This window comes from Rousettus aegyptiacus, unplaced genomic scaffold (assembly GCF_014176215.1).
Source record: "Rousettus aegyptiacus isolate mRouAeg1 unplaced genomic scaffold, mRouAeg1.p scaffold_m13_p_5, whole genome shotgun sequence".
In the NCBI taxonomy this organism is placed as follows: domain Eukaryota; kingdom Metazoa; phylum Chordata; class Mammalia; order Chiroptera; family Pteropodidae; genus Rousettus; species Rousettus aegyptiacus.
This window is the reverse complement of record NW_023416308.1, coordinates 74,868,577-74,883,558: the sequence shown is the minus strand read 5'-3', so window position 1 is coordinate 74,883,558 and position 14,982 is coordinate 74,868,577. Positions and strand designations below refer to the sequence as shown.

The 14,982-nt window shown below is 49.2% G+C and overlaps 1 protein-coding gene and 1 pseudogene across 1 annotated transcript; one reads left to right on the top strand and one right to left on the bottom strand.

Moving 5' to 3' along the window:
• Window positions 1-1,064: 1,064 nt before the first annotated feature.
• LOC118602963 lies at window positions 1,065-2,002 on the top strand (annotated as a pseudogene).
• Window positions 2,003-4,332: 2,330 nt separating this feature from the next.
• KLHL35 (kelch like family member 35) lies at window positions 4,333-11,468 on the bottom strand. Its single transcript, XM_016161591.2, has 6 exons — window positions 10,489-11,468; window positions 9,154-9,338; window positions 7,517-7,635; window positions 6,712-6,900; window positions 5,746-5,934; window positions 4,333-4,801 (listed from the first exon to the last, which is right to left on the bottom strand). Exons 1-6 carry the CDS (start codon window positions 11,325-11,327, stop codon window positions 4,613-4,615), a joined length of 1,710 nt encoding a protein of 569 aa, XP_016017077.2. The 5' UTR covers window positions 11,328-11,468; the 3' UTR covers window positions 4,333-4,612.
• Between the last annotated feature and the right edge of the window lie 3,514 nt (window positions 11,469-14,982).

The following is a 14,982-nucleotide window of genomic DNA, read 5'->3' as shown; positions in this document are numbered from 1 at the left end:
TTTGTGAAAGAAAGGACAGCCATTTTCTTTGCTCCATAATTTTAAAACATTTTCATTTTTAGATTTATGAGAATGACCAAACCAGTGAATTAAGAAAAAAATTTTCTACAGCATCTATTTCCCTCCAATCAGTCATGGTTGTACAAAACTATCTGAAGTATGTCTTCACTTATGAAGTGTAACAAACTGTATCAAGTAAATTTGGGGGCATAAACATCATAGAAGTTGAAAGAACACTGTCACACCACCTCTTAGCAAAGCAGGATAGTCCAGGTTTTGTCATAAAAATCCTTCCTGTTGAATGCCTTAATGACTTAAAATGCCATATTTCAGTTTTTAGAAATATTTATACACTAATTTGCGAGTTTGAGAAAATTTATCCAGGAAGGATTTTCCTTATGTGACCAATTTCCTCCTCATCCTTAGAGACTAGAGAACTGCAGTGTACCTCTGCATTCATTTTCTAATTTGTGTAATAAGTGTGAAATGTCCTTTGTCAATTTTCTTCTGTCATTATGGGTGAAAAGTGAAAAATCCTGAACTCTTAACTGATGTTTCTAGACTTATACCTTCTTGAAAGATAATACTTTGAGCATTGCAATATAGAAACTGAAGGATGATGTAATAGTGATATTTATTTCATTGCATCTATCTGTAGGCAATACCATCATTCTCCCATTTTCTTACTCTTGTTTGGCATTGTTGGGAATAATTAAGTAATATGAACTAATTTTTGGGATGGTGAAATAGCAAAGTTTTTCAAGATATAGGAAAAATAAATTCATCAAGAACTCATATTTTAGATGTATAAAAGAATCCAATGAATATTTATAAAAGAATCCAGATATGGTGACTGCAAGACAGAATGAGTTTTATTCTCTTTTTAAGTAAGTAAAGAGTTGTATGGAGAGCTAAGCTCAGCGGATGTAGGGTGCATCCCCCCACCAAATAAAAACGCCTACCAGAGCTTTCTTGTTTGGACCCAGACTCTAGTTTTGTGGTCTTGTAGCTGGTTCCTCCAAGAAGAGAAATTTGAAAGCAGTAAGAAAGCATGTCAATTTTGAATACTCATTTGTAACTGGAAATGGGGAACAGACTGTCAGACCAGACTTCTGTCCAGCCTGCCTTCATTTCAGTCCTTCCACATTGCTACTCTGGGTTTGGACTGTGCTGGAAAGACAACTGTATTATACAGGCAGCAGTTCAATGAATTTGCAAATATTGTACCTACCAAAGGATTTAATAAAAAATTAAGGTAACCTTGGGAAATTCTAAAACAGTCGCTTTTCACTTCTGGGATGTAGATGGTCAGGAGAAATTAAGGCCACTGTGTAAGTCATATACCAGTTACACAGAAGGCATTGTGTTTATTGTAGACTCCGTTGATGTTGAAAGGATGGAAAAAGTCAAAACTGAACTTCATAAAATAACTAGGATATGAGAAAATCAAGGAATCCCTGTACTAATAGTTGCTAACAAGACCTGAGGAACTCATTGAGAAATTGTCAGCAGTGGGTGAACTGAGCTCATCAGTTCCCTGGCATTTGCAGCCCACCTGTGCAATCATAGGAGATGGACTAAAGGAAGCACTTGAGAAACCACATGATATAATTAAAAGAAAAATTGCAGCAACAGAAAAAAGATGAATGGTGATACCTTTCATATCTGTGTGGAATAGGTTTTCTCTGGTCTGATTTTGCCTGCCCGCCCTCCCAAATGCTGTTAAAGCTTTGTTTTTGTTGAACAGATGCCCAACTCTTTTGCTTTGTAGAAGGTGAATAAATGCAGTGCTGCTTAAAAAGGTCTCCCTAACCCACAAATCTTTTGATACACTACCATTTTGGAAAGTCAAGCAAGGATAGTAAATTAACCAGGAAACAGTTGCGGGAATTTGACTTGAAGTTAAAACTTTGAGGAATGTCCAAATAAATAAATAAATAAATTTTCTCGTTCCTTGGAAGCCCACTAAGAATAAGTCATAAAATATTAACTTTGCAAATAATTAGAACTGCCCAAAAAAGAAACTCAAAGGCTAAATTTGGCTCCAGTGGCTTTTGATGGTATACCAAGAGTCAAGTCTTTGTTTTGGCAAACCTGCATGGCTGAGGGGCCATGCTCAGCATTCACACTCTGGATTTGTGGTGGGGAAACAGTGGACTAGGAGCCAGGGGGACCTTCCACATATGGATTATTACATAAACCAAGAGACCAATATACTGGGTCTAAACAATAGTCCTAGGAAATTAGGACATATGGGGTGTCACCTTTTGCTTGTGTTCCTGTGAGCCTCACTCACCAGGGACATGAACCATTCTGCCCTCATCCACGGAGGGCCTTAAGGGCAGGAACAGTATTCTATCAGGCTGGGATTTCCCATGGTGAAAATGATGTATCCTTTTCAACAACTATGCTTCACTCAGCACCCATTTTCTGATTCACTCTCAGATTAGCAGAGCCTGGGCGGGGCTGCAGGAAGGAAGGAGCAGGTTTCAGAGATAGCTGAACCCAGGTTGGAATCCCGGCTCTGCCACCACTCACCAGCTCAGTGACGTTAGTAAGCAAGTCACTTCACAACTCAGTCTGTTTACTCATTTGTGAAGGAGGGAGGTGGGCTTTAGTACCAACTCACAGGTACTCTAAAGTAGAAAACCAGGGAACTTAGATTTAATGTATTCAGTGGGAGGCTTTATTTCGGGCACTGGGGACACAGATGAAGTTGACACCTATCCTGCCTCAAAGGGCAAATGGGTGTGCTGGGAGACTGGAGACACAAAGACCTGACCATATGTCATATAATAGAAGAGAGGCAGATAAGGAAGGGCTGGAAGGAAAGAGTGGTAAATTCGAAGTGGAGGGTGTTGGGTCTGCCCAGACAGCAGGAAAGGGCATCAGCACTTGCATGAGAGAGCACTGGGGGCATGAACATCTGCTTGGCACACAGAAATTGCCCATCCCTGGTGAGGTGCCCATGTACTAGGGAGAGATTGTCCTGGATTTATCCCTATCTTCTACTCTGGGCTTTTGCTGGGTTAGACTAGCACAACCTTTGATTTGTGGTGGGTATTATCCATGGTGTGGGGGCAAGCAGGTTCTGAGGGGGCTGGGTTTCCACTGCATTCCCCCTCTTCCCTCTGCCATTATCAGCTGTGTCCAGATGGTCACAGGCTCCTTAATCTGGGATAATCAGAGAGTAGGAGCTCAGCTGGGACCTGGGCCTTTGTGCTGGGCTATGAAGGATCAACCCCAGCTGGAAAGATCTCACAGAACAGCCCTGGGGCTTTGGAAGATGGGAGGGGCGTGGGGCTGGCTCTGTGCTTGGGGGAGTGCAAGGAGCAGATGATAGCGCTACAAAAGGCAATCTGAGTGCAAATGAGAGGAAGCCCCAGATGGAGTCTGACCAGCTCCTCCATCGGGTGCAGGCCTTAAAAATACAGGCACAGAACCTGAACTACTGGGCCTCCACATCACAGAATCTATTTACGGCATCTTCTGTTCCCTTTCTCCTCCTCTGAGCTCAACCCTCCCTATCTGGCAATTTTATGTTTCTATTCCTAGAGCCACAGGCCAACCAAGGTGTTTATAATGGCATCAGGGACTTCTTTTGACATTGGGGGTCTCACAGGTCCAGATGCAGAGCCTGGCTGGCTATGGCTCTGGTGCCTACCACTCTGCTATAAGCTTCGGACCCCAAGGCTATTCAGGTTCTGTTTTGTTTCAGCTTCTTTCCTGAGTGAGGAAGCCCCTACTTGGCCTTGGCTTCTAGCAGTGAGCCTGGATTAGAATCTTGTTTTTAAAGGCTTTTATCCCACAGAACCTGAACCCCAGAGCTCAAACTTGTGCTTTCCTCTTGGTTTTGCAGTTCTGTTGTTTCTGGTCCTTAGGCATGTTTGCTTACCTATGAGCCCATGCCTCTGTCTTTTCAGTTGTCTGGCTTTGAATTTTGTCTGTCATTGCTTAGGTGTTTGAATTGGAGTGGAGTGGTATAGAAAGAGTGAACCATCTTGACCACATTGATCCTGAGGATTCATGACATTTTAAGAATCAAAGACTCTGCAGCTTACTAAGTATGCGGCCTTGGGTGATTCTCCTTACCTTTTCAAAGCAATTCCTTCTCTGTAAAATACAGATAGTAATAATTTTCTGGCTAAAAGTGTTGATAATCTCAAAGTGAGGATAGTGATTACCTCTGGGAGGAGTGTGGGAAGGGCATGGGTTTGAGGATAGAAACTGGAGCTTAAAAAGACATTTGTAATGTTTTAGTTCTTAAGCTATGTGGTAAGAACACATTTTATTATTAAACTGTACAAAAAATATACTTTTATGCATGGAATATTTCATAATTTAAAAAAATGTCCACACTTCTGTTATGAAAATAAATGAGGTAACGTATGAAGGTGCTTTACAGAGTCAAAGCAGGGAGTTGATACTTCTCCAGGAAAAGGAGGCTTGAGCTGGAACACAGACTAAACCTTTGAATGAGGTTTTATTTCTACAAAAAAGGGGGCAGGCAACAAGGGGCTATTTCCATGGAGGTGCCATGAGAGAAGCAGAGTAGTGATCCTGAGTTCTCCCTCTTCTCTCTGCCTCTCAGCTCAGGCAGTCCAAGTCTGAGTCACCTGCCCAGGCTCTGGACAATGGTGACACAGCCATGGGAGCTGGTGTAGCGCTGCAGGGACGGCTGGGCCTCCACCTGCCCACTGCTGGGGTCAAAGGTGAAGACCTTATTGGTGCTTTCCCCATGATCATCCCGCCCACCAAGGATGTGGACCTTCCCGTCACACACAGTCATGCCACAGCTCTCCTGGATGGACAAACAGAAAGACGATCAGCTATGGGGTCCAGCCTGAGGCTCCCTTTATCCCTGTCTGGCCAGGCCAGACAACAAAACCTTGACCCACAGAATATAAGCATGTAATCTGGATGGTAGAGACAAGAAATTGGATAGAAGGCAGGAAGCTCTGGGTTGACCCTTACTAAATGAATGGCCTCGGACAAGTCACTTAACCTCTTTGGGCCTTGGTTTCTTTAAAAGTGAGAACAATAGTACCTTTATCATAAGGTTCCCTTAACAGCTAATGGGGTTAAGCATGTAAAACATTTAGCATAGTGCCTGGAATACAGTAAGCACTTCAATAACAACAATAATAATTACTATGACCACCATCTTAGGGTCTCAGACTCAGAGAAGCCAGAAATCTCAGGCTCTTAGAATCACTGAAGGTCAGAAGTGGTAGGGACCACCAGTGTAACCACACCAATATATAGTCTCTCCAGAGTTTCAGGAGAGGTAACAGAAGGTGCGATAGGCAAGGTATACAGAGGCCAGAGCATCCAGGGCCTGGGCCTTCCTTCTCTGATATCACTGGGGCAGGGCAATTTAGCAAGTCCCTTCTCCATGCCCCGCAAACCCCTACAAAAGGCTATCAGCTGGTGGCCTTCAAAATAGAAAGTGCAGGGTCGTTTAGACCCCCACCCCCATCCAAGGCTATAGCACTTGGGACTGGGGGGCCAGGCTCTGCCTTTACATGATGTAACTGGTGGCCTTAGTCTCTCTAAGGCTAGTCTCATCTGTGAAATGAAGGGCTTATTATCATTGTAAGGATGAAGCTAGAGAACTATGTAAAACCGCATAACATGGGGTCAGACACCAGACTCACTACCTCCAAGATCCAGATCCTTAGAAGTAAGTCTTCCCTCTCTTCAATGGGAGCAGTACCAGGGCCATGCCCAAGGGTGTCCACTTACCACAGGGTTGGGGAGGACAGCTGCCTCTCTCCAAACGTCTGTACCAGGGTTGTAGGTGAAGATTTTGCTCATGAGGCCCCCTACTACATAGATGGTGTCCTCAAGGGAGACAGCCTCGAGACATCGCTGTGAAAAGGGCGCTGGTGACCGCAGACTCCACCGGTCCTCCTTGGGGTCAAAGCACTGCACCTGAGGGGCAGGAGGATCATTAGTAGTAAAGCCCTACTCCACAACCACCCTGTTTCCCATGCACTCCCACCTCTCTCTGTCAGGAGAACTCATCCAGCACAACATGTGCCTGTGTCCCACAGATCTGAGCTAGCATCTGGGAGGGTAGAGGAAACCCACTGTCCCTGCCCTCAAGTATGCTCAATCTAGTTCCGCTTTCTGTCCCCTACCCCTGGACTCCCTGTGTCAAAAGCTTCCTCATTTTTCAAGGTCCAAGGAGAAGCTTCCATCCCAGAAGGTGGAGGTACCATCTGCATTAGCACTATAGAGGGTCCTCAGAGCAGGTCCCCGTGGAGATATGTTCCTGGCTGCATACATCGTCACTCGTCAATCAACCCTCTTCCTGGTGCTCTGAGGTCATGACAAGATTCCAGCTGAAGTGTCTTGCAGCTCACATTCCTACAGCTGTCCGCAGGCCTCCCTGTCCCATAGGTGTTTAAGACGCCTTTTACAGTTCCTGAGGGTTCAATACCTGTTCTTGCCTGCTCACCTTTACTCCGTTTCCATTGTTTCTTTGGAGACCCGCCCCCCCCGCCCCCGTACTCCCCCTTTTCGCTGCCAAAATAATGGCCTATAACAAACAGTGCGACCTTGGGGTCATCTCTAAACTCACTTTCTCACCTCAAACATGGATCCTCAGGATCGTTGATGGGATTAAGTGAGAAAATGGACTAGGACAGGAACACGCCTGCTCAAGGCCTGAACACAGCAAGCCCCCAATACCCTCTCCATGCCCACCTTGTCTGTGCTGATGCCGGCCTGCCCAGCACCCCCAATCACATAGAGCTGGCCAGCGCAGGATGCCACAGCAGCAGAGCTCACAGCCTCCAGGAGGGACACCGCAGGCGCCCAGGTGTTGGAGAAGGGGTCGTAACGCTCCACGCTGCACAGGCGCTGCAGGCCATCGAAGCCGCCCACGGCAAAAAGCTGCAGGTGAGGACAGGGCCCGCCCAGAGTCAGGGCCAGCTACCTCTTGGCCCCAATGCCAAGACTGAAGCTATCTCACTCCAGTATGAGGGCCAGACCTACCCAGAGAGAATCCCAGCACTACCACTACCCAGTTACTGACCTCCCTTAGCAGATTTCTTCTTATTAGCAGGAGATAAGATGAGTCTCTAGGATGGGTACTGAATGCTGAACTGATCTGTAAAATACTTGGCCCCAAGCTGATGCTTAATAATAGCTAGTAATTAAGGGTTTGCTACCTTACCTAAATGATTCTAAGAAGCACTTTTATTTGCATTTCTGAGTTGAGGATGCAGCTTACAAAGATAACTGGCAGTTCTGTAGGGTTATTTGGTCTTAAGTGGCAGAGTCAAGATTCAAACCTAGGCTCTTTGACCTCAGAGCCCACACCTTTGACCACTAGGCTGTACTATTAACAGTAATTACTATTAGGATTATTATGTGATCTTAGGCAAGTCCTTTCCTTTTTGAGGCCTCAGATCCCTTCTTACAAAGAGAGGGTCTTAGAGGGCCTTTCATAAAGATATCCATAGATCTATACCTTGGGCACCAGGGCAGCAGGTGCTCATATCCCTACCTGTCCCTGCACGACGGCCATCTTGTGCCTCCACCTGCCCTTGTGCAGTGAGGCCACCTTGATCCAGGTGTGTAGATGGGAGCTAAACATCCACACATCACGGCTGTTGATGTGGCCTCCTGGGGAGAGAGAAACAGCTGTGGCCCCTAGATCCAAAGGAAGGGTTAAGAGTAGACAGCAGGAAGGACATCCTTCTGGGCTCAAGTGAGACTTCAGTCCTTTGACCCAGATGGTGTGCTTTGAATGAGTGCTGGGAAGGTCTGAGTTAGGACAACAGGCAGAAACTCGAGCGGAGAGGCCTGAGAGATTCAGGGAGAAGGAATTAATCTTTACTGGGTGCCTTCTGGTGATGTGCCAGGCTCTGTGCTCAGGAAGGCAAAGAAGGGGACACTGTAGAATTCTACTGAAGGTAAGCGTGCAAAGGGTGCCCAAGACAAGTGTCAGGAATGCACAGGGGCAGAGAGAAAGCAGAGCCAACTGCACTATGATGGGGAGGAGTAGAGGGTAACCTAATAATCATATCTCACTTCTGCCTTTGCCTTCATAACTCCATGTCTATTCCCTTCCCTCTGTGAGGTGTTGGGATTATTTTACCGAGTTCACAGATAGGCTACTCAGATGAGGCTTAAAACACCAGGAAGGACCTGTTGAAGATTACATGGCCTTTCACAGCCAGAGCACTGATCAGGACCAGAGTTTCCAGCCCTCAAGCCCAACATTGGTGCTAGCGAAGGATGCAGCACACCCCATGGGTCAGGCACTGGGGATGCAGGCTGTGGGGTGCCCCCCATCTGGCTGCCCCAGGGTTCCTGACATCTCAGGAGTAGCCTCTCCAGGGGCAAGTTTGACTGCATCCCTTAGTCTGAGCTACATCTATTTGTAGTCCTTGCTTCTGTATTTCCAGTGGCATCCAGCAGAGGCCTCACATGTTGCTCAAAGGCCATCTGTGGCCTCCAATAAGCTGGTCAGTGATAAAGTGTAGCCTGGATGGTCTCTGAGGTTTTCCTGGCTCATTCTGCTCATCCTTCCCAGGCAGCCATAGCTCCCTACATCAAGTGCAGTCTACCTAGGCCTGGAGTCGAAGCCTCTCTGATCGGACTCCAGACTCCTTTTCCTGCCTCATATACAGTGGCTTCCCCTCCTCTCCCAGACACACTCAATCTGCATTTTAGAACACTTAATACCCTGAGTTCCTTTCCACACTTTCCTGCCTTTGCCTATGTTGTTCCCTCCAAGTTGGGCCAGATTCCCTGAGTGGGATTCTCCATCAAATTCTGCCTGGTGGTAAAGTGAAGTCTGTGTTTCCCTCTCTAGGGCATTCCAGTGAAGTAGGGACTGTGTTTTATTCTGAGTTTCTAGGGCCTGAATCTCGGGAGGGCACAGTCTGTTGGTATCAAACAGATCTGTGTTCTTCCTAGCTTTGCCAATTTCGAGACAGTGGGGAAATTCTTAACCTCTCTTTGCCAAATAAAGGGGGAGTCACACCAGTGACTGGTTCAGCAAGACTACATACCGTTTCAGCCAATAACTGTAGGGTATCAGGAAAAATCCCGCCCCTATCTCCCAGTTGGAGGGAAAAGCAAAGGGGCGGGTGATGAGCCAATCCCGTGGGGCTTCTACTTCAGCCTTGCCCTCACCTGAGACGTAGATGTCATTGCGGAGAGCACAGGTGGCGAACTCTGAGCGCCTGTAGCCAGGCAGGCTGGGTAGTGGGGTCCAGCGCCGGCTTTCTGGGTGGTAGGCATCTGCGAAGGGCAGCTTCAGGAGCCCCTTGCGGTCACAACCACCAATGACAACGATCACTTCAGCAAGATCCATGAATCTGGCGTGGGGATATGCCCAATATCCATTGATCCATATTCAAGTTTCTCTACTTCCTCACCCTCTCACCCCCACCCTGTACCATCCTACAACCCTTCCATGCCCTTTTGACCCCTTTCTAACCCCCACACTGGACACTGTCACCCTCAACCTTCCCTCTGGGCACTGATGGGACGAGGGTCAATAATCCTTACCTCCATTCTACTGACCTCTTAGTTACAGAAATAATTTCTACATAGGCCCTTAACCTTACTTTGAAAAACCACCTGGTTTAATCTTTATACCAATTCTATGGGGCAGGGATTATTATTCTTTTTACAGAGGAAGAAACTGAGGCTCAGACTTTGGCTTATCCAAAGTCATGCAAGCAAGTGAAATAGCTAGAATTCAAGTTCAAATTTGTCTGACGCTAACCCATTCTCTTCATGGTTTTATGATCTAATTCTGCTGCCTCCCTCCTCCTATAACCAGCTCCTAAACCCATACCCTAATTACTAATCCCATTGAACCAGGCTATGCACTGTTTCTGCAAACCAATCTCTCCTCCCACTGAGCTTCTGACCCCACCAGAATTCCCAAACCCTTTAGTTTTAGAAAATCATTGGTTTCCTACCTAATTCCTTTAACAAATATTGAGCATCTTCTTTGCACCAGACCCTATGCTTAGTGTTGGAGATACAGTGGTAAGACAGAGGAGTCCCTGTCTTCTATCTCTTGGTGGATGACAGACCATCTTGGACTAATCCACTGCACAGTCTCCCAGTGTGATATTCCAGGCTATTTATATGCCTTACGAACTTGAGCTCCTGGAACGCATAGGTGTTTGGGTGTTTCCAAATTACTCTTGAGTGCTAGGCACCCAGCACAAGACCTGCACAGGGAGCACTCAGAATTATGAATGGATAGGCAAGAGAAAGAATGTGCATAGGGTATGAGATCCCTGCACTTCCCTTACTGGATTGTTTGTTAACTCTTCAAGGGCAGACTGCCCAGCACCAAGCCTATGAAATGTTTGTTGAATGAATGAATTTCATTCAAGAGGCATGATTAAGTAATTGAATCAAAGGATAACGAAGGAATGAGTGAGTGGTTAAAGAAAGGGAATAACGAAGGGCAGGAGGCAAGGGGGCGTGCGAGGGTGGGATCAGTACCTCCGCGGTCGGGCCCGCAGTGCGCTGGCCTCTCGGCCCAGGATGAAGCAGGCACGGGCCTCCAGTAGCAGCGGACGGCACTCGCCACAGGCCCGCAGCAGCTCGTCAGCCTCTACCTTCTCCAGGAAGTAGTCGGGCGCCAGCAGTGGCAGGCGCACGTGCTCCAGCAGGCGCCGCAGCTGCCCGCGTCTGGCCGGCGCGTCGTGACGCACCCAGCGCATGGCCGCCTCAAACACGGCCTCCTCGCGCGCTACGCCCAGCGCCTGGTCGGCCAGAAGCGCTGCCACCTCGTCCGGCGCCAGCTCCAGGAAGTCCGCGTGGCGCGCCACCTCGGTGAAGGCCTGGCGCAGTACGCGGCCACAGCGCTCCGCCAGCGAGGCTAGCGAGAAGGCGGTGGCCACGCGGCGTAGCGCCAGGCTGTTGGCGGCTCGCAGGCGGCTCTCCAGGAAGCGTGCGCAGGCCTCGCGCAGGCCCTCCACGCCCAGCCGCCCCGCCAGCGCCAGCACCGCGGCGGCCTCGTCCTCCGCGCACAGCCGCACTCCCGCGCCGTACACGTAGTCTAGCACCACAGACAGCGCTGCGGCGGTCGCGGCCGGTCCCAGCGTCTCAGGCACCACCAGCACCACGGCCAGGCCGCGCTCCGGCCGCCCGGCCGCGAACAGGCTGCGGAAGTAGGTGCTGCCGGCGCTGAGGGCGGCTCGGTGGCATGGGAAGTCGCGGCAGCCGGCGCGCAGTACCACGTCGGTGAGGGTGCCGCTCTGCCGGTACGCGTTGAGGGTCTGCAGGACGCGCTGCGCGTGGCAGGACCCCGTGCACGGCGCCTCATTTCCCTCCAGCATCCTGCTGGGTAGAGAACACAAACAGCATTGGGAAATCCTGGCTGGGGCCTGATTGAAGGCAGGAGGCCCCTCATCACAGGCTGCATGAATGTAAGTACTGTGCTTTCATTCATTCAACTGTTCCTCCTTCCATCCACCCATCCACCCATCCACCCATCCACCCAGATTCCTAATGGCTGCAAGCATCTAGTCCCTGCCGAACTGAGGGGCTTGGGCCTGCCTTAGCTGTAGCACCTCCTCGTTTACTCACTTCAGCCATATTACCCTTCCTGTTCTTCAAACTTGTTAAGCTGTTTTCAATTAGTATCAGCAGGAAACAGATGGCACACTCTCAATTGGGGTAATTTGAGGAGATTCTAATAAAGAAATGATTTACAAAAGCATAAACAGTGTTTAGGGACTCCCATAAGGGATAGAGACATGCCACGTGGCTACCAACTCCAGGGAGCCTTTACTTCTTCAAGGTCTTCAAGGCTAGGAAGCTTCTGGAACCCGCACAAAGTATCTCCTGATAGGAGCTGTAGCTTTTGGTCAAGGGATTTAGGCTACCCCAGTGTGTGTGTGGGTATAACTCTACCTCTTCCTCACTCTGTTCTGTCTCCTGCTGATCTCCTGTAGGTGCTCCCAATTGACTAAATCCTGACCTTTTGTTCCATTTAGTACCCACCCCTCCTCAAACAGCACAGACACTCAATACCTGTTCAAGGTCCAGTGAATATGTTAAACAAGTATGTATTGTGCCAGGCAGTGAGCAAGGTAGGTAGGTATTCCTGGTCCCTCTCCTCAGGGAGCTCACAGCTCGGTGGGGGTCCCATGGGAAGTACAGAGTATTAAGGGAGCTCTTAGAAGGGGGACTAAACCCCAGTGGTGGGAAGTCAGGTAAGGCATCCTTGAGGAGGGGACCTTCAGACTGAGGAGGATAGGTAGAATTACCCCAGTGACAGGAAGGGAATGGAGGGAGGAAGTTTTCAGCTGAGAGAACAGTCTGTGCAAAGGCTCAAGCGGAAGGAGGGCATGAGGTTAGACCCCAGGATGACAGGCAAACTGGCCCTTTGTTCTCAAGGAAGCACTATGGGGAAGTAGAAAGAGCTCAGCCCTAAAGATTGATCAGGGTTCTAATCCTGCCTCTAACATTGACTCTATGTGACGTATGCAAATCACTCCCCTTCAGTTTCAGTATCCAAAATGGGAATGCCTACCCCAAAGAGTTGTGATTTTGTGACTTTTAAATGGAATATATGAAAAGTGCTGGGTGCAAAGTACCAAGGCAGCAAATGTTCCTTACATTGTTTTTACTCAGGAGGAAAGGAGCACACCTTGTTGCTTTTTTGTAAATAATTTCATTTGATCCTCAGGGCCCCGAAAAGTTTCTTTAGAGCCCCATCCTCTTTTAATTTTGTCTGAGGAAGCAAGTACACAGAGGGAACCTGCCCCTCAGAGGTTGCTGTGAAAATCAGAGGAGGGGTGTTGTTGAAAGCACTCTACAAACTGAAGGTCTATATGGTGCTGCTCATGATTTGGCCATTGTGAACATACAGCGTCGGCTCACACACCTCCAGGGACAGGGAGCTTACTCCTTTATGTGGTTACTTTACAGGAGTGCAGCTCTGGCCTCCGCCCCTTGCCTGTCCCTCCATTCTGCTGATCCCAGCTGCTCTGCCTCCTTTAAGACCGTTCTGCCCTGGAGGTCAGATCCTGCCCAGTGTCAGCCTGGCTTTTACTACTCATGCTAGGGTCATTCTGGGCAGTGAAACCCCCCCGCCTTCCCCCCGCCTGCCTCAGAATCATAGAAAACGAGCTTCTTGGTGGTCAGGTTCCCAAGAAGTTAACACCTTTGCCTAAGTAGAGGGGCTGGACGCTGCACCTGCCTTCTGACTCTGCATGCCTAGCAGCAAAGCCACATTGCTAGAGTGGGGGCATGTCCCAAGGAACAGCCCAGGACCAGGGGACAGTAGTAAGAGAGGTCATCAGAGCATGCTGCCCCACTCTATTCTCCTCAGACTGAGAACAGCAGCACTTTGAAATGAGATCCAAGAGGGTAGGTCTCATCAGCATAAGGAAGGACTTCCCCCTGCAGAGATGTTTCATGGCAGAAGGTACTGTCTGAGAGAGCAAGGGTGTCACCTACTGGGAAGTGCACCAGTACTTTTTCATTCATTCTGTGCTGCTGTCTACTGCTCTGGGCACTGTGGACATGGGGACATCAGACCGAACTTCCATCTTGGAGATTCTCAGTCTGGGGGCTAGAGGATGCGCAGCTGGAGGATGGAAGGCAGGAATTTCAGGCAGAGCATAATCTGGCATTCTCTCATCCCAGCTAAGAGTCTTGACACCTCAAGCCATAGGTCCTGATGCAGACTGAGGGACCCAGCCCCTAAAAGTTGACGTGCCACCCTGTCTCTTCATACTCACACACACTCACACAGACATGCTCAGACACCACAAAGCTGGGGCAGTCCTGTGTCCTAAGTCCCACCCAGGATGTATCTGGCACTTACCTGGCCACACCCTCTTGCAGGTGCCCTGCAGCTACTGCTCTTACACGGCCACTCCCGTCCTTCTGCCTGCACCCTTGGCAGCCTGGGCTCCAATGTCCTTACCGCTCTGCCTGGACTGCTGCTCAGGCTCAGCTGCTGCAGGAGGACAAAGGGGCTGGACGCCAGAAGGAAGGGGAGAGGAGGGGGGAGGGGAGGAGGGGACACTGGGCTTTTGTTCCGCTTTTAGACCAACCCTGGAAGGGAGGGAAAGAGGGAGGAGGTAGGATTGACTGCGAGTACAACTCCGGAATCCATGTGCCTGGAATGGGCTGAGCTGGCAGTAGCTGTGCCCCCTGAATGATGCACAGGTGTGAGGGGGTGTGTGTGTCGGGGAGTGCCTGCCCTGGGGAGATGGTGTGTAATCTGGTGGTTGTGAGCATGCAGGTGTTCCAGGGGACCTGCGTGAGAGTGTGGAAGTGCTTGGGACTCGGCAGCTGTGTAGCATTGGGGTGGGCGTGTGATTGTGCAGCTGCAGGTGTGACTAAACATGTGACTGCATGGCTTAGAAGTCTAGGTTTTCTTCCTGTGTCATATCTGTTCCTGCTAATAGCAGACATGTCATTGTGGGACTGCATCTGGCTATATGCCTTGCGTGCCCCTCTCTTTTTGTCTCTATGTGATTGTTCATTTCTGTGTGACAGGCATCTGTGTCTCTGGACAATGTGGTGTATGTGGACGGCATGTGGTCCTCTGTGGTATGGTCTCAGTTGAGGTGGTGTTCACTCAACAATGTAGCTGCCTTTGAGGGAGCACAATGAGATTGGCATGGTGGTCCTGAGCAGGCCTGGTTGGGGTGGGGAGAATGAGGCAGCTCTGGGCTGGCTTGCGGCCAGAGGGAAGCGACTCCATAAACTGGTGCTGGGTCTTTGCTGCCTCTACAAAGGGCCTCAGAGCCTGGTGTTCACGGTGTGGTTGAGGGGATTTGGCTTCATGGAAAGAGGACAGCAATTTGTGAGATTGCCTTGACTAGAGCCTGCATGGGCCTGGGGCACCCGTGGCTTGTTCCTGGCACTGTCTTGAAATATTCCTCAGCCCTAGGCAACTCACCTTGGCCCTGGCCTTTCATCTTGGCAGGAAAGATAATCGAGATTCCTGCTCTAATTACCATGTGCCATGAG